Source organism: Chiloscyllium plagiosum, chromosome 31, assembly GCF_004010195.1.
Source record: "Chiloscyllium plagiosum isolate BGI_BamShark_2017 chromosome 31, ASM401019v2, whole genome shotgun sequence".
NCBI lineage: Eukaryota > Metazoa > Chordata > Chondrichthyes > Orectolobiformes > Hemiscylliidae > Chiloscyllium > Chiloscyllium plagiosum.
In genome coordinates, this window is record NC_057740.1 from 33,031,014 (window position 1) to 33,053,174 (window position 22,161).

Sequence of the window (22,161 nt, forward strand, 5' to 3'; positions counted from 1 at the left end):
CCCCCACTCCGGCCTATCACCCTCACCTTAATCTCCTTCCACTTATCGCATTTCCAACGCCCCTCCCCCAAGTCCCTCCTCCCTACCTTTTATCTTAGCCTGCTTGGCACACTCTCCTCATTCCTGAAGAAGGGCTCATGCCCGAAACATTGATTCTCCTGCTCCTTGGATGCTGCCTGACCTGCTGCGCTTTTCCAGCAACACATTTTCAGCTCTACTTTAGCTAATGAATCAATATAGTATCTGGCCACATCTGCTGGTCAGATCACTTACTGCCCTGTTGAAGGCTAACACCTTCAACATATTGTCTAGCTATCACCATTGTTAACAGCTAACCCGAGAATGCAACTTTAAAATAAAGGGTTTTGTGATTTACACATGAAAGAAGTGAAACTATCACTGTATTCTAACAGATAAAAGGCTTAACAGACAGTCAATTTTTCAATGTATAATTTCAGTTACATCACACTGCAAATTTTTGCTATAAATTCTGTGTTACGATCGAGCCCTCCACAATCACCTGATGAAGGAGCGTCGCTCCGGAAGCTAGTGTGCTTCCAATTAAACCTGTTGGACTATAACCTGGTGTTGTGTGATTTTTAACTTTGTACGCCCTGTTAAAGAGAGACTCAGCTATTACTATTTGGGTTTGTCTTCACATACTCTTGTGAGGGCATGTGTAACTAATGCAATCTCTGGTTCCAATCCTGGAGGGCTCTTTTTTTATTTTTAATTCATTTGTGGGTGCAGGAATCATTATGAAGATCAGTACTTAAGGTCCATCCCTAAATACCTTTAACTTGAGTGACTTGCTAGACTATTTCAGTGGGCAGTGAGTCACTGTGTGTCTAGAGTCATATAGGCTAGACTGGGTAAGAACAGCAGGTTTCCTTCCATCAAGAGTGTTAGAGAACCAGATGGACTTTTGCGACAATCTGGTGGGTTTGTGGTGACCATTAATGAGATTATCTTTTATATCAGACTAATTTTAAATAATCAAACTTAGATTTATTTTTCAGTTACCATGTTCATGTCTGTGGGGATTAGCTTCTCGATTATCAACCCAGTTACACAACAACGATGCAATTCATTGCCACAAACATTGTCACATTCTTGATTGATCATGTTCTTGTGAGCATTGGTTAGCTCAATTAATGAGCGCACTAAAGCACAGAGCAATACCAAAAGGTTCAATCCCTGTAACACCTATGGTAGTTCATTCAGAACTGTTTCTTTCCCTTTCCCCATATTTGACTCAAAATTGGTACCTCTCAAGCAACATAACCATTTCTTTCTCTCTCTCTAACAGTCCTGTGTGGACTATAGCTAATGACCTGGGATTCTCCTCCAATTTGTAGCTGGACTTTATGGGTACGGTTCCAAAGTAAAAAATGATTGGATCCTGTATGAGAGAGGCCAGCTAACTTGTACCCAAGCAGATATCTATAATAGGTTGTTACCCGGTAACAGTAATGTTAGAAACATAATTAGATATTAAAATGGGACCATCAAAGTGCTTAAAGGATGATTTTTGATGAGCCAAACACCCTTTTTCTCACCCATGTCTTTTTTTTTTTGTTTGCTCTTTTACTAATCTCCTGGACGTGATGATAATTTTCCTGTCTTGTTCCCTATAATAGCTGTTATTGTTTTACTTATGCTTGAGGCATATTGGTTTGTTTTTGACACATCTGCATGGTTACCTTTTGTGAAATGGAACAGCAAATAATTTTAAAAGTGCATCAAATCAATCAATATTTCACAGTTCTGAGAGTGAAATGAATGCCAGTAATGATTGACTTGAGTCATTTGATTTTACTAAGTTCTTTGCTCCTTCATCTCCAACTGCATGACTAACGGCTGAAGATACTGGTGACACTTCATCATCACTCACATTTGGCCACACGTGTTTAACAATATGTTCAGTCATCCATTTGCTCTGCATTTCCTGCTCAGTCTTGTTGCTTTCTCATAGTAAAAGAAATTGAGCGTATTCATTTTCTTCTCTTGGGTGTCGGCCATGGCCAAGTTGCTCACAAGCTTTAGTTCAATCCCACTCCAAGACATGAATATTAAAATCAAGGCTGATGCTTCAGTGAAGTTGTGAGTGAGAGCTGCATAGTGTAGGCCAGGATGACTCATTAAAACCACGCGCAATCTCAAGTGAGCATTAAAGATTCCAAGTGAGATCCGGGCAAGTCTGGAGAAAGCACTTCACAGCTATTGAGCTGAAGACTGAGCTACAGACACTGCGACACGTTAGGGAAGGTGGTAGTTACCGAGGTACAATGTACCAGGAGGAGGTTACGGCCCTAAGGATAGGGCCTTTTGATTTGATTGTGTTCAGAGGCAGAGGACTGTAGCTGCAGATGAAGTAGGTAAGAGGATCCAGAGAGCAGGACCATAGGAGACTCAGCCTTCACAACTGTCCAACAGGTTTGAAGACCTTTTAGCTTGTGTGGATGAGAATGAGAGTTGCAGGGTGGATGAGCTAATGACCATTATAATATGGTCCAACAAGCCATTCAAGTTGGGGAGGAAGAGCAAAACGAAATTTAGTGGTATTAGGAGACTGTATAGTGAGGGCAATTGACACTGTTCACTATATCAGCAAGGGAGAGTCCAGAAGCTTGTGTTGTTTCTAGCTGCCAAAGTTCAGGACATCTTTGAAAGGTGGGAGAGGAACTGAGTGGGAACAGGAGGATCCAGTTATTCTGGTCCATATAGATAACAGTTACAAAGGCAGGACACAGAAAGAGGTTCTTCATAGTCAGCATGAGGAGCTAAGTGCCAAATTAAGAAACAGAGCCACAAAGGTAACAATCACTGGATAATCTCTGGATTACTACCTCATCCATATTCAATTTGGCATAGAGCAAATCCAGGAGTAAGAAGAGATGATGCAGTAAATGATACCTTGCTACAAGTTAAAACTACCATGTTTTTGATTACCATTGTCAGAAAAGACACAAGACATGGGAGCAGGGATTATCCCTTCATTACCTCTTAAGATTAAACTCCTAGCAATACCAGACTTAAATATGGTCATGGATGCGGTGTCCAAGCCCTTTCTGGCAGTGAATCCCAAAGATTTAAGATAAGATTTCATGACTAGGGGGCACACTTTTAAGGTGAGAGGTATATAAAACACACAAGGGGCAATTTCTTTACACAGAGGGTGGTTCACATGTGGAATGAACCTCCTGGAGAAGTGATGGATGTGCGTACAATTACAACATTACTAGACATTTGGATAGGTATATGATTCAGAAAGGTTTGGAGGGATGTGGGCCAGGAGCAGGCAGGTGGGACTAGTTTAGTTTGGAATTTTGGTTGGCATGGACAGGTTGGACCGAAGGGTGTTTCTGTGCTGTATGACTCTACAGCTATAACTCTAAGTAACTGCTCCTCAGCTAAATGATCTGCCCTTATCCACTAACTGTGTTCCCCACCCAAGCCTGATCCTGTTTTGGATCTCCCTAACCAGCAGAAACAACCTCACCACATCTATTCTATCAAATCCCTGCAGCATCTTAAAGTGTGACCAATTTAAATTAAAAGCTGTGTATGTTGTGGAGCTACTTTATTCAGTCAGTCCATTCAGTGTTGCACGTTCCCTTTCCCCTGTTCTATAGGGGGCAAGAACTAAATCTAACAATGGGACTCTGTTACCTTTCACGCCTCAGTGATCATTTCAGCTCAAACACATTTTTCTCTGTTTTAAAAAGAAACTTGAAGCAGCAGTGGTCTATTTGCAGCTCTGACTTTATTCTCAGGAGACAGGTAACAGTTATCTGTCCTATTGCTGACTCCCCTGGTCTGATTGAAGCGAGGCTGGAAGCTCGAGCAGAAACAGAATCATTTCACAGCTGGATAAATCGTTTCCTCCTCAACTTACAGGCACACTGCCTCTGACAATGTGTCCTTTGTGCTGAAGGCCTCACCAATAATTCAGACTTGACTTGTCCTACAGAAATGCAGCAGTATATATTCACTTGTCCAAGAGCTGCAGACAGATGGGCAGCTGGCTTGTTGTTTTCTCTCCTGTCAGAAGGTCACCAGGGTGAGATACCATATAAATACAAAGGGACAATTGAGTGCAGCAAATGGTCAGAGAAGCACGTGGAGACTATTTAACCCCTTATGTCTGTTCCTGTCATTCAATGAGACAATGATCTGGGGCATGACTCATACTGTATCCCAGGTTCCTGCCTTGGCTTGTGTTGGGGAGAAAGTGAGGTCTGCAGATGCTGGAGATCAGAGCTGAAAATGTGTTGCTGGAAAAGCGCAGCAGGTCAGGCAGCATCCAGGGAACAGGAGAATCGACGTTTCGGGCATAAGCCCTTCTTCAGGAGTCTGGCTTGTGTTGGGTCAGAGAAGCCAGGCTGAAGCAGGAGAGTAAGGAAGTGCCTGCAATATCCTTGGAGATGGGAGCAGGCCATTAGCCAGGATTTAATTGCTACACCATGACCTCATCCTGCCTGAAACCATGGATGCATGCCCAAGATTCTTAATAATTGAATAATCAGCTAGCACCCTAAGTGCTGGCATCTGATGATTGACCACTTGGGTGAGACACTCTAGAGTGTTACTGGCAATCATGGAGCTGCTTCCACAGTGCAGAGCCATCCTGCTGAAGAAAGGGCGTCAATATTTCTTAAAGTTATTTTAAGTTTAATCAACCAGTTTCCATCATGCTGTGACACACCTCCAAGACAGGTGAGTTACTTGAATCTGGATCTTCTGACCTTAGAGGTAGTGACACTAGCCTTGTATCAAAAGACCCTTGTGTATTCCTTAAAAGACAGCAAGAGGGTTCTTGTGGTATAGTCTCTTACTCCGGGACAGAAGACCTGGTTCAAGTCCCACCTGCTGCAAAGGTGTGTCATTACATGACTGAGCAGGTTAATTAAGTATCTACAACACAGCAAGAAGTTATCCATTACCATTGTTAACATTAGCAGACATCCATTTAACATACTGACAAGACCAGAGAATGCTGGAGAAATGCAACAGCTCCAGTGCAGAGAGAAGCAGAGTGAATGTTTCAAATGACTTTTTTTTATTTAACCTATTTTTCTAATTCAGCTGTTCAACGATGTTATTGCACAACTCTGGAGTAGGTGGTTCTTGAACGCAGTCCACCAGGTCCAGAAGTAGGGATACTACCAATGCACCATCGGAGGGCCCTCCAGGATGACATTAGTTTTATTTTAACCTATTCTTTAATCAACCTGTTCAGAGATGTTATTACACACCTGTGGAGCGGGTGGGATGTGAACCCAGCTCTCTAGCCCAGAGGGAGAGCTCTGAAGAAAAATCTCAAAATATTCACTTTTCTGGCTCCACATTTGTTGCCAGATCTGCAGGGTTTCTTCAGTGCTCTGTATTTGATTTGGATTTCCAGCATCCACAATATTTTGCCTTTATTGATACGACGTTCCCTCCACTCACTATTTTGACAGGGAGCTATAATCTGTTCACTATAACATGATGGAGACCTCAAACTAATACAGTGGACAAGGAAGTGCATGTGAATTGGTCTGACAATATCACCAGAACTTGCCTGTTTGCAGGAAATTAAATCCACACAATTGTATCTGCTTTAACAGAAGTGGTAGCCCTGAAAAAGAACACATTTCCAGTGGAGACCATATTCCTTCCTTTACTGTCAGACTGAGAAGCTGCTCTGAAATTACTCCATCTGTAACAGAATGCCTGTAACAAAAGCAGAAAAATGCTGGAGAAACTCAGCAAGTCTGGCAGCATCTCCGGAAAGCACTGTTAACGTTTTAAGTCCAGTGACCCCCCCCTCTCCCCCACCACTTCAGAACTGGAGTTGAAACGTTAACTCTGCTTTCTTTCCACAGATGCTGCCAGACCTGCCAGGTTTTTCCAGCAATTTCTGTTTTCAATTCAGTTCTCCAGCATCCACAATCCTTTGTTTTATCACGGAAGGCCTGCAGCTCCCTTTCCACAGATGCTGCTTGACCTGCTGAGTGTTTTCCGGTATTTTCTTTTCTTTGAAAGACATTTCAAGGCGTCAGCCATTTTAAAAGGTATTCTGGAGTGAATGGAATGTGCGATGTTCCTCGCAGTTAATGAGCACTAAAGTTTAAGGGAGGTTGTGTAACCTACATAGCCACTATTTCGATGTGAAGGTTGAAAGGAGTGCTGACCTTTACTGAGCACTTCAATTAAGTTCGTGTTTGGACTGATTTATCAAGCTTTTGAGAAGCTATATTGTCCTAATCAGTGTGATGTATTGCACGTCTCACCGAATGAAACTAAAGAAAACACACCAACTAATGAGCAGCAGTCGGGGTCACTCAGAAACTTTTAAACAACCGCATCTGTGCAGTCAGCAGCAGTGACACGGTCAGAATCTAAACAAAAAGGGGAAAATGAATATTACCTGCAAGTTCGGTGGCTCAGGCGTTAGCACTGCTGCCTCACAGCACCTGGGACCCAGGTTCGATTCCAGCCTTGGGTGGTGTCTTTGGGGAATTTGTACATTCTCCTTGTGACTGTATGGGTTTTGTCTGTCTCCTTGTTTCCTCCCACAATCCAAAAGTGTGCAGGTTAGTTGGATTGGCCGTGCTAAATTGTCTGTAGTGTCCAGGGAGGTGTAGGCTAGGTGGATTAATTATGGTTATGGGGCTAGGGGTCGGGAGGTCTTTGCAGACAGGGTCGGTGCAGACTTCATGGGCTGAATGGCCTCTTCCTGCACTGTAGGGGTTCTGTGATTTTTCTGAAAAAGAATTGAAAGCTGAATGAAGAAATGTCTTGTTCAAAACTGACATAAAATAAAATAGCTCTCGATTGTCTAGAATTTGGAAAAATGAGATGTGATCTCATCATCGCATCAAACTGCTAGACAGGGTCAATGTCGAGTGTTTGTTTCCCCTCGTAGATGATTCCAGAACTTGGGCACAGTCTCAGGGATGTGCAGACTAGGTGGATTAGACATGGTTATGAACCCAATGTGGGGTTATGGGGATATGATGGGGAGGGTGGGTCTGGGTGGGATACTGTTTGGAGGACTGGTGCAGACTTGATGGGCTGAATGACCCCTTTCTGCGCTTTGGGGACTCCAGGTACCCACTGCCTCCCGTGACCTCAGGAATGAAGTCCATGTTTGATCTTCCCCATCCACCACTAATCCAGGCCTTGGAGTGGTCAATTAGCACTTGTTTAAGGTCCTCCACCTGTGTCCAGCCTAATTAATGTTGTTCCCCTGTCACCTGAGAAAAGTGGCAGCCTGGGAAAGTTGTCCTTGGGAGCAATCTCCCTCAGTCGCTTTTGGGGTTGGGGGGTGGGGTAGAGGAGGGGGTGCACGGATGAAGGACATAAGATAGGTGAGAGGCTGTTGAAAGCCAACCCCGTGATCTTGGCTCTGATCTCCCCATGACCCCACTCCGCCATTTCCAACTCCCACCAAACTCCCCTCATCTCCCCAATATGGGGCGGTACGGTGGCTCAGTGGTTAGCACTGCTGCCTCACAGCACCAGGGTCCCAGGTTCAATTCCAGCCTTGGGCGACTGTCTGTGTGGAGTTTGCACGTTCTCCCCATGTCTGCATGGGTTTCCTCCCACAATCCAAAGATGTGTAGGTCAGGTGAATTGGCCATGCTAAATTGCCCATAGTGTTAGGTGCATTAGTCGGAGGGGAAATGGGTCTAGGTGGGTTACTGTACAGAGGGTCGGTGTGGACTGGTTGGGCCGAAGGGCCTGTTTCCACACTGTAGGGAATCTAATCTAATCTAAAAAAATAAGTGACTCACTTTCCTGTTGTTCCCGGTCTTTAGCCTGGCTGTGCAGAGGCTGATGGGATTCATTATATCGGGGGTGGGGGGGGGGACTGTACTCTTTGATGGGATTGAAGGATTACACTTTTGAAGTGGTCCATTTTAACAATGAAGGTATGTGCTCTGAAAGAATTGCCTGATGCTGTTCTGTAATAGGGGCTGGGACTGCGCATTTAAAGGGGAAGCTGTGTATATTTTAATGAAGTCCTGCTGTATGTTCTGCTGGTAAATAAAGAAGCCAGAAAGCATCAGGAGAGTGGAGCAGTTAAATTAGTTGTATTTTGCCTTTGCATAAGTGCAGTGGTTAATTTCCTCTTCCCCATAGGGGACGTCCTCTTGTAAATTTAGTTAATTGTCTGGAGGTTTCTAGGCCAGGGTCAAGGCTATTATGATGGTTGCATGGCAACCACGTTACTATGTGTGGCAGATCCAGTGCAGAAACTTCTTCATTGGGGAAGAAAGCAAAATTCTTTCACTGGCTTATTAACAAAAAGGATTCAACGCCTTTCCACATTCAAGTTTTGTGAACTTTGAACTTGTAGCAATCTTAAACTTGTAGGGTGTTATTTGACACAGCATTTTAAATGCAGACTTCAACATTTGTATTTAATTTGGACAGTGGAAGTTGGCTCACAGCATTTAAACTATAGATTCCGGCTTCATATCCTTGTGCCAGTCACACACACACACACAAATTTTCTACTCCTGAAACAGGGAGGCTAGTTGTTCTCTAATGGTTAAATGATAAACAAAGTGCTGTATGTAGCCATAACAACTCATAGTTCACATGGAACTCAGTAAAACATCCTGAGACACTTGACAGAAATAGTATCAAAGGTTTTTCAGCCAGGAGGAGAGATGACCAAATGTTTGGTCATGGAGGTAGATATTAAAGTGAGATGCAGAGAAACAGAAAGTTTAAAGGTAGGAATTGCAGAGTTTAGACCCAACCAGAAGGTTAAACCAGTAAAACTTGCAAGTGATACATACAGGTCTGACTTGTCTTATATTTACAGAGGGCACACAACTTGGGAAAATTGCAAACTGTTGGGAGGATCACATAGAACTCCAAAACGACGTTGACAAGTTGATGGATTGGGCAAATAGGTGGCAGATAATGTTCAATACAGAGAAATGTGAGGTGATATAGTTCCATGCAAAGAATATGGAGAGAGCCATTAAAATACAGGGTACTATTCTTAAATATGCACAGGAGCAAAGAGACCTGGGAATATAGGTACATTAGACATTAAAGGTGGCCAGACAGGTAGACAGAGCTTAACGTACAAGAGCAGAGAGGTTATAATGAACATATGTAAGAGACTAGTTAGACCTCAGTTGCAATACTATGTACAGTCTGGCCACAACATTACAGGAAGGATGTGAATTCATTGGAAAGAGTACAGAAGAGATTTACACAAATGATAGACACTTCAGTTATGAGGCAAGATTAGAGAAGTTGGGACTGGGAGGAAAAGGCTGAGGCAAAATTTGAAAGAAGCAAATTATTGCAGATGCTGAAATCTGCACTGAAAACACAAAATGCTGGAAATCACAGTGGGTGGGGCAGCGTCCATGGAGAGAGAGCAAGCTAACATCTTGTATCCAGATGACTCTTCATCAGAGCTGATGTGAGTTCTGATGAAGAGTCATCTACATGTGGAATGTTAGCTTGCTGTCTCTCCAAGGATGCTGCCTGCCCCGTTGTGATTTCCAGCATTTTTTGAGATTTGATAGAAATGTTCAAAATCATAAGGAACCTGGATAGAGTAGTCAGAGAGAAACTGAAATGGATCAAGGACTAGACAACTTTTTTTAAAGTGTTTTGCAAAAGGAGTAAAAGTGGTGTGATAAATCATTTTTAGCAGTAAGTAGCTAAGGTCTGGAATGCACTGCTTGGAAGTGTGTTGGAGACGGGTTCAACTTAAAGAGAACATTAGGAAATTATTTAAATAGAGACAATGTGCAGGCTGGGAGAGATAAGGCAGGCGATTGGCATTTAATCAAAATGACCAGAGTGTTACGACACAGAGGTAAACCCCTCTGTTAATTAAACCAAACACCCAGAAAAGCTCACCTCATCTCGTAATCTGTTAAAATATGGGTGACAGTGAACTCCCAAATTCCACTATTTAAAGAAAATAACATCAATTTACTTTTTACCTCTAAAAATGAACATTAAACAACACTACTCACAACTCGAAGCCCCCCTTTCTCTTAACTGCTTACTATCTGCCTCCAACTCTATAACAATATACTGTTTCAATAAGACACTTATTAAAATTACAACAATTTAATTTCAAAACCACATATTTGCTGTCTTCTTCTGTGTCTTCACTCTTTCAGCTGCTGATCTGCCTGAGTTATCTTCTTTCTTTTTGCTGTGTGTTTCACATGCAAAGATACCTTTAATAGAGAGTGATTTCTAATTTCTTTGAGAGCACGATGTTAGCTCCCATGAGTTTCTCTCTCCGAGGTAATTGCTGTTTGACCGATTTTCAAAATATCTGTATTTTTATATATTCAACATTGGATCATCTCATTGAATTTATTGTTTTGTCAACAGTGAACCAAACTCGATTGGGTTTTAGTATCCTGGGGCATAATTTAAACTGATTGGTTAAATTCAAATTGTTGTCAAAACAGCAACAAAAGCTCAGATATCCATTTCACAGCCAAATGTTACATGTTTTCAATTTTCCAGTGCACTCTGCGGCTGCCATCTAGTCATATATACAGGTGCTTGTAAGCTCTCAGTTCATAACAGCAGGTGGGGAGTCCAGAACTAGAGGGCATAGGTTTAGGGTGAGAGGGGAAGGATATAAAAGAGACCTAAGGGTCAAGTTTTTCACACAGAGGGTGGTACATGTATGGAATGAGCTGCCAGAGGAAGTGGTGGAGGCTGGTACAATTGCAACATTTAAAAGGCATTTGGATGGGTATATGAATAGGAAGGGTTTGGAGGGATATGGGCGGGGTGCTGGCAGGTGGGACTAGATTGGGTTGGGATATCTGGTCGGCATGGACGGGTTGGACCGAAGGGTCAGTTTCCATGCTGTACATCTCTCTGACTCTATGACATGCCTTCAACTTCATAGTACCTCCCCCTTAATTAAAAAATGAACCATCATAATGATAATGTGGCTTCATTTTTTATGATGAAATAAATTGGTCATTAATCTAAGTTATACTTTACATACTAATTTCTGCACACATATATTACATTGGAATCAGCCAAAGCTTATCTACACTGTTTCCTTTAAATCCACAATAACACATCTGCTATCGTATCTTTTTGACCCACAACATTTACGATTTGTAAATTAATTGTCTCTAACATAAGACTCCAACAAAATAGTCTCATATTTTTGTCGTTAAACCTTTCCAAGATGTAAAAGGGTTGTGGGCTATGTAAACAATCATCTATGGCACATTGTTTGTCACGGAAACATTAAAATGGTGAAAGGCTAGTACTAAACTCAGTAACTCTTTTTTGATAGTAGAGTATTTTCTCTGGTGGGTGTTGAGTTTCTTTGAAAAGTAGTCAATTGGTTGTTCAATTGCATCATCATCTTCCTACAGCAATACAGCTCCAACTCCTATATTGCTAGCATCGATTGCAACTTTGAAGGGTTTCAAAACATTTGATGTAGCTAAAACCCATGTGATGGTTAACATGGCTTTTAAATTCTCAAATGACTCGTGGCATCATTCTGTCCACCAAAATTTAGTGTTCTTCTTTAGTAAATCAGTCAGCAGTGCCACAATACTGTTGAAGTTTAGAAAAAACTTCCCGAACAATCCGATTAGTCCCAAACATCAAAGTATCTCTTTCTTCAAGGATGGTCATGGAAATCCCTCCATAGCCTTCGTTTTCATATTCCTTGCGGTTATCCTTCCATGTCTGATGTTATGACCCAAGGACATCACCTCTGCCTTCGCAAATTCTGTTTCCTTTAAATTTATTACCAGTTTTGCTTCTCATAATCATTCAAAGAGCTCTGCCAATTGTACCATGTGATCTTTTCATGACTCGCTAAAGATCACTGCATCATCCAGATAAACTGCACAGTTTGTTAATCCGGCCACAACTCTGTTCATGAGTCTTTGGAATGTGGCGGAGTCAGAGAGATGTGTTCTTCATTACAAAGCGCATCACTTTGAATTGATATAGCTCATTTGGGGTTACAAATACAGAAACTTCTTTCGCTTTCTCTGATAAAAGTACCTGTCAATAACCACACAGTAAGTCCAACTTTGTGATATAAGCACCTTGATCAATATTCTCTATACCATCCTCCAATCTTGGTATTGGATAGGGGTCAAATTTTGTTACACCATTGATCTCCCGATAGTCCACACAAAATCGTAGAGTCCCGACAGGTTTGGGAACTAACACGATTGGCGAACTTCTCTGATTTGGTTTGATGATATCTTCATTGAGCATCACATCCATTTCCTTCTGGACCTAAGTGGCTTTGAAAGGATTAAGCCTGTAGGAGTGTTGTTTTATTAGAAAGGCATTCCCTACTTCCAGCTTACAACAATAGTACTTGTCCTCCCCATCTTATTCCTGCGTATGTCCTCATACTGCTACATCAAACCTTTCAACTCGGTTCTTTGCTCCTGAGGCAGAGAGCTCACTTACTTATTACACTCCTCAAGGATTTTCTCATTACTTAATGTATTTTGAGGCATATCAAACTCTATAACATCTGGATTTGATTCTTCATTCTGTGGGACAGTAACTAACACTGGTTTCTCTAGTTTCCTGTCTCTATTATAGCAAGGTTTCAACATATTCACATGACATACCCGATAGTTTTTTCTATCTAGCATCTTTACCAGATAGTTTACCTGACTCAACTTTTTCTCAATTTGATAGGGACCACTAAACCTAATTTTGAAGGGATGTCCTACACTGGTAACAAAACTAATATGTCATCCCCATGGGAAAACATCTGAATTTTAGAGTTTTTAATCTTCATTCTATGCTGTGTCCTCTTCAGGTGCTGTTTAGCTAACTCACCTACCCAATTTAATCTCTCCCTCATCTCAGATACACAATCCAAGTGTGAAATATCTGACTTTGGTCCTATTAATTTTTCTTTAATTAATTTCAAAGGCCCTCTCACTTCATATCCAAATATTAACTCAAAGGGAGTAAACTGAGTAGATTCATTTGGAGAAAAGAGTCAGTTAGACTCGAAACGCAGCTCTTTTCCCTTCTTACAGATGCTGCCAGACCTGCTGAGATTTTCCAGCATTTTCTCTTTTGGTTTCAGATTCATTTGGGGTATCTCTAATGGAAAACAATATGAATGGTATACCTTTAAACAATCATTTGGATAATCCTGACAGTATCCTCTTAACATGGTCTCCAGGGTCTAATGCCACCTTTCCAAGGCTCCCTGGGATTCAGGGTGGTACACACTTGATTTAACGTTCTGTATGCCTTAGCTATTCATGACTTCCATAAGCAGCTTAATGGTAAAATTAGGCCCTTGGTCAGACTGAGTCTCTTTGGGCAGCCCGTACCCCTTGAAGAAAGCTACCAACTCCTCCACCACTCTTTCTGCCTTAATAATCTGTAATGTAATTGCCTCCGGAAATCTGGTAGACATATCCGTTATGGTTAGCAAGTACTAGTTCCCATATTTAGTTTTTGGGAAGGGTCCTACACAATCAATCATAACTCGTGTGAAAGGTTCTTCAAATGTGGGAATTGGCAACAGTGGTGCTGGTTTTATCACTGCCTGTGGCTTACCCACCATTTGGCACGTATGACATGTTCGGCAAAATCTAACCACATCCTTGTGCAGTCCAGGCCGCTAAAAGTGCTTTTGTACCTTAGCCTGAGTCTTTTTCACACCTAGATCACCTCTCAGTGGTACTTCATGTACTACCTGTAACATTTCCTGTCTGTATGCTAGCGGCAACACAATCTGGTACACTTTCACCCGTTTCGCCTCTGCATTAACCCGCTGTGGTTTCATGTTAGGATTCTTATCTTTAAGATAATAACCTTCAGGAATATATTCTGATTCCTTTTCTGATAATGCATCTATATATATATCTTTCATTGTCTCATTTTTCTGTTGAAGGTCCATTAGCCTTTCAGGACTAAACACCCCTGCCTGTCAGGTTTTTCCTGCACCATTACATCAAACAAGGTGTCAGCTAGCTGAACCTCAACTCCTTTGTCTTTCTCTTTAGTTTTTGCTTCTTGCTGTGGCTTATGATAGTGGGATCTTGTTACAACACAGTCTGGAAAAATTCTAGGATATTTGTCTTTTAACTCCTTAGTTTCCTGTTTTTCCTTGGGCTTCTCCACAATAAGGGGTGTCACTTCCACCTCGGATCCTGCTAAATCTTTCCCAAGAACAAACCATATTCCTGGAACTGACACTGTCAATTACTCCCACTGTTACTTCCCCAGTCTTGATTTGGCTCTCTAACCTGATCTTACCACAGGGGAACACTAAATTTCTGTCCATCACTTCCACAAGTTACCACTCTCTCAGGCAACATGTCAGAAAGAGTGCAAACATTTTTACTATTAAGACTGATTAGCTTCCATATCTCTCAAACTTGTAATTTCTTACCCATCTCCCCCTTTCTTCCTGAGTAAACTTTATCCGCAGAGATGTAGTCTTTATAGAGACCGGACACTAACTCAATACCCAGCCCCTGCCTAGACTGTGCACTCTCCTGCAGCACCTCAACCTTTCTTGGGGTTTCCTTTATTACTTCCATTAAACTCACTGGCTTAGCTTCTTTTACCACATATTTTCCCACAATGCCTTTCTTCAATGACAAGCACTGTGGGTTTACATATCCCACCTTACCACAGTGAAAATACCTGAGGCTTTTCACCTCCTTTTCACCCCCAACCACATAGTTGCTGTCTTCTTCTGTCTTCATTCTTCCAGCTGCTGATCTGCCTGAGTCATCTTCTTTCTTTTTATTGCAAGTATGTTTCACATGCAAAGATACCTTTAATAGACAGTGTTTTCTAATTTCTTTGAGAGCAAGATGTTAGCTCTCCATGAGTTTCTCTCTCCGAGGCAATTGCTCTCTGACCAATTTTCAAAATGTCCACATTTTTATACCTCCAACATCAGATCGTCTCATTGGTTCACTGTTGGCAAAACAATAAATTCAAACGTGATTGGGTTTTAGTATCCTGGGGCATAATTTAAACTGGTTAAATTCAAATTATTGTCAAAACAACAAACAAAACTCAGATAACTATTTCACAGCCAAATGTTACATATTTTCAATTTTCCAGTCTACTCTGTGACTGCCATCTAGTCATATACACAGGTGCTTGTAAGCTCTCAGTTCATAACAGTGTTCTCTCTCTCTTAAAGGTACAGTACATACCTTCAACTTCATATCAGAGCAAGTACCATCCTTACGCGGGTCTGGCCTACATGTGACTCCAGATCATCAGCAGTACCCGCTGAAATCATGCTGTAGGTCAAGGGGAATGCAAGTTGACAACAAAGACTGACTGAGTCAGTATTGCTTCCATCCCATGAAAGAGTTACAAAAAAAAAGCTAATGGCTTTTGTTAAAAATACTTTGAAGGAAACATGTGATATAACCACCGCTGACAATAATTTCTGCCCTATATTCAGAATGAGGTCTGAAATCTGATAGGTGTATTGTCATAGAGTCATAGAGGTGTACAGCATGGAAACAGACCCTTTGGTCCAACTCATCCATGCCAACCAGATATCCCAACCTAATCTAGTCCCATTTACCAGCATTTGGCCCATATCCCTCTAAACCCTTCCTACTCATATACCCATCATCATGTTATGTCATGTTTTGGAGGTTTGCAATGGAAAATAAGGAAACTGTGTTATGAAAATATTTCAGAGACAAAAACAGAAATTGCTGGAAAAGCACAGCAGGTCTGGCAGCATCTGTGAAGGGAAATCAGAGTTAATGTTTCGTGTCCAGTGACCCAAGTTCTGAGGAAGGGTCACTGGACCCAAAACATTAACTCTGATTTCTCTTCACACAAACTGCCAGACCTACTGAGCTTTTCCAGCAACTTCTGTTTATGTTTCTGATTTACAGCATCTGCAGTTCTTTCAGTTTTTAATTTGCATAAAATGTCAAGGTTTCAAATCAATTTGAGACACCTTGGATAGCATTGTGTTTTGTCCTTTCTTAGTGGTTATTGGGAGCCTTAGTTTGCCCTCAGAGTACACTAAAGTGCCTTCCAGCCTAGTAATTACATTGAAAACGCTGTGGCTTTTGTGTCTGAGTTCAATAATTGTAGATTCAGGTCCTGCTCCAGAGACTGGGCTGATATTCAATTGAGTAGTGAAGGTGTGCCTCATTGCCAGAAGTGCTGCCTTTCAGGTAAGGTGTTAACCCAAAGCCCCATCTGTTCTCTCAGGTGGATGTCAAAGATTCCATGGCACTATTTTAAAGAAAAGCAAGGAAATTATCCTTCACATCTTGATAAAAATTTATCCCTCAATCGATATTATCTGGACATTGCTAATTATGGGAGTTTGCAGTCCACTAATTGGCTGGTGATATCCTACATTTTATTTATTTGGGGATTGATTGATTTGATTTATTGTCACGTGTACCTAAGTACAGTGAAAAGCTTTGTTTGAGAGCAGTAATGGCAGATCATAGTAAGCAAGTACATACAGATCAGAGAGTGAAAAAAACTTGGACAGTGTAAGACAAACAGGTTACATTGTACAGGATGTGCACTAGGCAAGAGCAACATCAACAGGGCCAACATTATTCAAAGTTAAAGAATCCACTCATCAGTCTAAGAATGGCCAGAAAGAAGCTGTTCTTGAACTTGCTGCTGTGTGTGTGTGTATGTGTGTGCGTGTGTGTGTGTGTTCAAGCTTCTGTACCTTCTGCCTAATGGAGGAGGTTGTAGAAGAGCATTGTCAGGGTACGATGGGTCTTTGATCATGTTGGCAGCCTTTCCACAGCAACAAGACGTGTAAATGGACAGTGGGAGGTTGGTTTCCGTGATGGTCTGGGCAGTGCACACAAGCTTCTATAGTTCCTTATGGTCCTGAGCAAAGCAGGTGCCATACCAGGCCGTTACACACACGGACAGTATGCTTTCTATGGTCCATCTGTAAAATTTGGTGAGGATCCTTATGCTGAAAATGTGTTGCTGGAAAAGAGCAGCAGGTCAGGCAGCATCCTGAGGGTCCTTATGGGCATGCCAAATTTCCTGATCTGCCTGAGGAAGAAGAGGCATTGTTGTGCCTTATTGACTCTTGCACTTATATGGGAATTCAGGACAGGTATTTGGTTGTCATCACTCCTAGGAACCTGACGCTGTGCACCCTCTCAATCTCAGTTCCGCTGATGTAGGTGGAGGCGTGTTCTCCTTTTTCTTTGAAGTCAATGATCATTTCTTTAATTTTGCTGACATTGAGAGAGTGGTTGTTCTCATTGCACCCTTCTGTCTCCTGTGGGTTGGGTGTGGGCTTTGAAGATGAAGTTAGCATTTATTACCCAGAGGGCTGTTACAGTAAACATACAGCATCTGCATTGGGCAGGTTTCTTTCCCTAAACAGCATTCATAAACCTGATGGGTTTTTTCCTCAACAATGGTTATCTTGGACTGCTTTTCTTTCATCAAATTCAAATTTCACCATCCACAGGATATGAGCCTATGTCCCCAGAACATTAATGTATGGGATTACTAGTCCAGCAACAAACACCATTATGCCACCACCTCCTCTAACAGTAAGAGTGCTTCAAAATTATTTTGTTGCCTCTCAAGCACTTTGGGTTGCCACCATTGTTAGCTGTCACTCAATTGAGTGTGACTTGTTGGTACGTATCTCTTCCCTGGGACTTCATGTGACTGAAAAGTTGGGTGTGCTGCAGTCATGTAAGGTATTATAAGAATGTAGGTCAATTGATGATGGACAAGTGCAATAATAATGGTAATAATTGATTATAATCCCACAATGGAAAATCCATTTTTATTTAAAACAACTTTGCACACAGCAGCACTGGCCCCTACTTAGAATCTATATCCTGAAATCACACAACTGAATAAAACAATTATGTGTCATGCTAACTCATCAATTGATGTTACATACATTAAACAAATTCCACTGATTTTCTGTAAGTCCTTTTACATTCTTTCTTTACCAAATAATAAAAATTATTTTCCTTTAAATGATATTGTACTGCTTGCTTCAATAAACACCTGCAGTAAAACATCCCAGCATTCAATATTTTCTGCATATCCAACTTTAGTCTTGAGTTTGAGCCACCTCATTCCAAAGTGGACAACCTTTTGTTACCCATCCTCTGAGAATTGCTCACAATCTGGAGAAACATGGCCCTCATGTTCCAACAAAAATAGCTTTTTTCTCATAATGATAGTATTTTGTTATTAATGTTTATTTTTCTTGAACACTAATGGCACTGTTTCTCCTTAGTCACTGTTCCTCTTCCTGTGACCTCCACTTGGCAAGTTCCAAAAGCAGCTTGATTCACATCATCAGTTCAACTTTCTGGAGAATCATAGGCTCAGAACCAAGTTTCATTGCAGTGGGTTGGCACCTCAGAGAAAACCACTATTTCCAATCACAGTTCTCCACAAAAGTGCAATCATTATTCCTAGCAGCTTGTGAGAGTGAGCATCTGCAGATGCAATTAGCATTAGAACCAATGCAGTTCCCCTGTTATTATTTTCTCTCCTCAGCACCATACTGCCATGCAGCATCACAGCACTAGTCATTCAGAGCCTCGAGTTGTAGAAATTGGGTTCAAATTCCATCATAACCACAACTGGTAACATTTTAGATTCAATAAAACCCTGATGGTGGCCCTGACTGTAAAGACCCCTCTGGTTCATTAATGCCCTTTAAGAAATTTGCCATCCTTATCTGATCTTGCCTATGTGGTTGACTTTTAAATATCCTTTGAGCAATTAGGGATGGGTAATAAATGCTGGTCTAGTCAGAAACACCTCATCTCATGAATTAATTTAAAAAGAGGGAACACATCAAATCAGCCATGATTCAAATGGATAACAGAACAGCCCTCCTAGTTCATAAGCATTGCCCTGGCTAAACATTTATCACTTCCAAGTCCACAAATGCCAGGGCACTTGTATAACACGTTTACAGAGGAACCTCGGTTATCCGAACGAAATGGGCGGGCACTATTTTGTTCAGATAATTGATTATACGGTTAATTGATTCAATGCTTCCCCTCTGGAGCTCGAAATTTTCTGAAGTTTCCTTTGTTCCTCGCTCTGCCTGCTTTGCTACCCATCTCTATCTTAGGGTTTGTTTCTGAGCAGACACACACTTGTGTGTAAGGGACCTTGCTGAAGCCTCACCCCTCGCCCCAATCAGTTCAATGGGATTGATACAGCAAGCACTCACTAAGTCCACTCCCCATTCAGGAGACTAGACAGCAACACACCGCGCGTCAGCCCCCGTCCCCTGTTTGTCCCCACAACCCGTCCAAACCCTCCCCCATTTGCCCCCAACCCATCCAACGCCGCCAACCCCATCCACCCCACCCACCATCCGCGCTCTGCCCCCCTTGTCCGCGCCCTCCGGCCCTGTCTGACTTGGCCACCCCACCTCCCCTGTACGCCCCTCTCCAGGGCAGCCAGACTGGACACGAACAGTAAGACTGCTGCTGCCTTGGGGGGGGGGGGGTGAGTCTCAAAATAGCATGCATGCACACACACACACACACAAACATGCTCACACACAAACTTTTTACTGCAATGTTTTGCTAAGTTCCACCTTTGCCCTGTACAGAACAGTGTTGGAGAAATTAGCTGGGGAAGGGGAGTTTACACCCCTGTGTAGAACTCAAGGGAAAGTGTGGGGGGAGAGAGAGAGAGAAAGAGAGAGAGAGAGAAAGGGCAGGTGGTCAGTCATTTGGAGACGGTGCCTGGGCTCCCATCGATGTCCAGGACTGTTCTCATTTCAGTAAACTGGGTTCATTTTTAATCATTATAAACAAAAGACATGATCAGTGTTGGAAATGCCTCTTTGATGTAGTGTTTCTATCGGGACCTTGAGATCTTCTTCAGATTATCCAAAATTCGGATAATTGATTTTCGGATAATCGAGGTTCTTCTGTATTTGGAAGCACTAGCTTTTGGAGTCCTGCTCCTTCATCAGGTGGTTATCGGAGTAGCACTCCGAAAGCTAGTGCTTCCAAATAACCTGTTGGACTAGAATTTGGTGTTGTGTGATTTTCAACTTTGTGCACCCCAGTCCTTCAAACATGGCAATTGTATTGCACTTTATGCCAATCTTGCTGTGACTGAGGAACAAAGTCATGTCTCTTTCAACTGTATGACCACTTACCACACCAGATAGTGTGTTTAGCCATTGGGATGTTTTACATACTATGCAATTTACTTTCTTAGCCATGCTGTTTGTTTTAGGCTTTAACTGTATTGAAAGATTATGTTCCTGATACATCCTCATGCAGTGTGTGTTCAAATCGCAACCAATGTGTGTAGCACAGCAATAAACGTAACAGATTGAGATCAGCTTTGTCATTCTTGATAGAGAGGAACAGTTAGAAAAGTAAGGTTTGATGCGGGAATTCATTGCTAGAACATAAAAAATGCAACTTCTTAAAAGATCATTTCAATAAATAGTCATGCACAAAAACTACATTCGATTTCCTTTTCATTAACAAGTTAATGTTTACATTTTTAGGTCATCGACCTGTACTCTTCCCACAAAGATTTTCACATTGAACAATATTGCATGGAATTACATTAAGGAAGAAAATATGAGTACAGGTCATTTGGGGTAACTAGTCCATGCTAGGTTTGCATAAACCTTATCTGATCTTTACTGATCTAACTCTGTCAGAATAAATCTTTATTCTTTTCTCCCTCATGTTAATATCTAGCCTCCTATTAAACACATCCATACAGTTCACTTTGCCCACGCCCAAGAATCACTTTGTCACGACTCTCTGGGTGAAGAATTTTTGATTTTCACTTAGAAATTATAATTGGTTACTAAAAATATCAGAATGCAAACATATAACTCATATATAACATAGCTTCCCCTTTAAAATATTCCTTAGAAATTACTTCTTTGGCCAAGTGTTTCGTCATTTGGTTAAAATATCTGCTCATATGCCTAGGTGTCATACTTAGTTTTTTAATGGCTACAGTCAGCATTGCAATGACACAGACTGGGAAGAGTGGTCTGCAGTCAGTATAGCAGTGAGGCAGGCTGGGAAAGGGGCAGTCTCTGTGTTTGTTTCAAATTCCTAGTATTTACGATATATTGCCTTCACCCAATAATTATTTGTTCAGATGTACAAACTTTCTGCTTTGTACTTCTTGAAAGGTATGGCCACAATTAAGGTTCTTGTTTGGACTATCTGCTGTCATATTAGCACACCATGTTGAAGAATTAGTGTGATGCTCTATCTAAAGAATTCTTATCTTCAACCAGGAAACACACTTTAAAAATCCACTCAATCATTGGTTGTAAAATTTTCTAACTTGTCAGAAATCTTTGCAGACTTCTTCTCAAAAATATTCTGCTTTGATCCATACTTAAGAAACTTAACATGTCTTGATCTTTTCCAGGTGTTGTAATAGGCTCCCTATCCCGGCTTTGTTCTACGGCAATTGATCCCTTGGACACTAATGTTCGCGCTGTTCTTATCCATCAGAGATATGTTGGCAACTCCATTGAACAGTTTACACTCTACTTTATCAACATGGCTGTCATGGCAACTTATCTCCACCAGGAGCACCTGAAGATCATTCCTATATTAGCAGGACTCTTTGCAGTGGCAAGGTGAAGAACAATATTAAATAGGCATTGTTGTTTTTAATATTATTTCTTTAGAGCTAAAGGATTAAGAGTTCTGCCAATGGACTGCTCAATGTGGTTCTAAGCACGTGGATCATGATGTCCAACTGCCATCCTTGTTTTGTTATGTGTTTGTTTGTTGTAGGTGGGGCAGGAATAGGATCTCATAATTGGGATCCGGTAACTTCGGGAATAAAATCCACTGCTCTTCCATCACCAGTCACCATCACATTGGTCGGCATGGACCAGTTTGGGCCAAAGGGCTGTGAGACTCCATGCTGAAGGACTGTGGACTCTATGGGCTCCACTGTGATGCCTTCTACAGTCAAATAAAATGACAACCTCACATCATTACACAATACAAGAAAAATGGATTGTCAAGGTGGATACAACCTTACTCTAAACTCATTGGTCGATTTGGAGTTGAAAACGTTCCAAGTAGCAGAGATCCAAAGAGATCCAGATACATTGACATGAAAATGTCACTGAATCAATAAACCTTGAATATAAAGCTA

General features: G+C 41.6%; 1 protein-coding gene across 6 annotated transcripts in view; it reads left to right on the forward strand.

Annotated features, from left to right (window-relative positions):
* The window catches only part of LOC122565389, a 130,127-nt gene that overhangs the window by 105,843 nt on the left and 2,123 nt on the right, over positions 1 to 22,161 (forward strand). For all 6 annotated transcript variants that reach the window (XM_043721322.1, XM_043721326.1, XM_043721325.1 and 3 more), the window contains exon 3: positions 21,418 to 21,631. In XM_043721322.1, the coding sequence (XP_043577257.1) occupies positions 21,418 to 21,631 (214 nt within the window). The remainder of the gene's footprint in view (positions 1 to 21,417; positions 21,632 to 22,161) is intronic.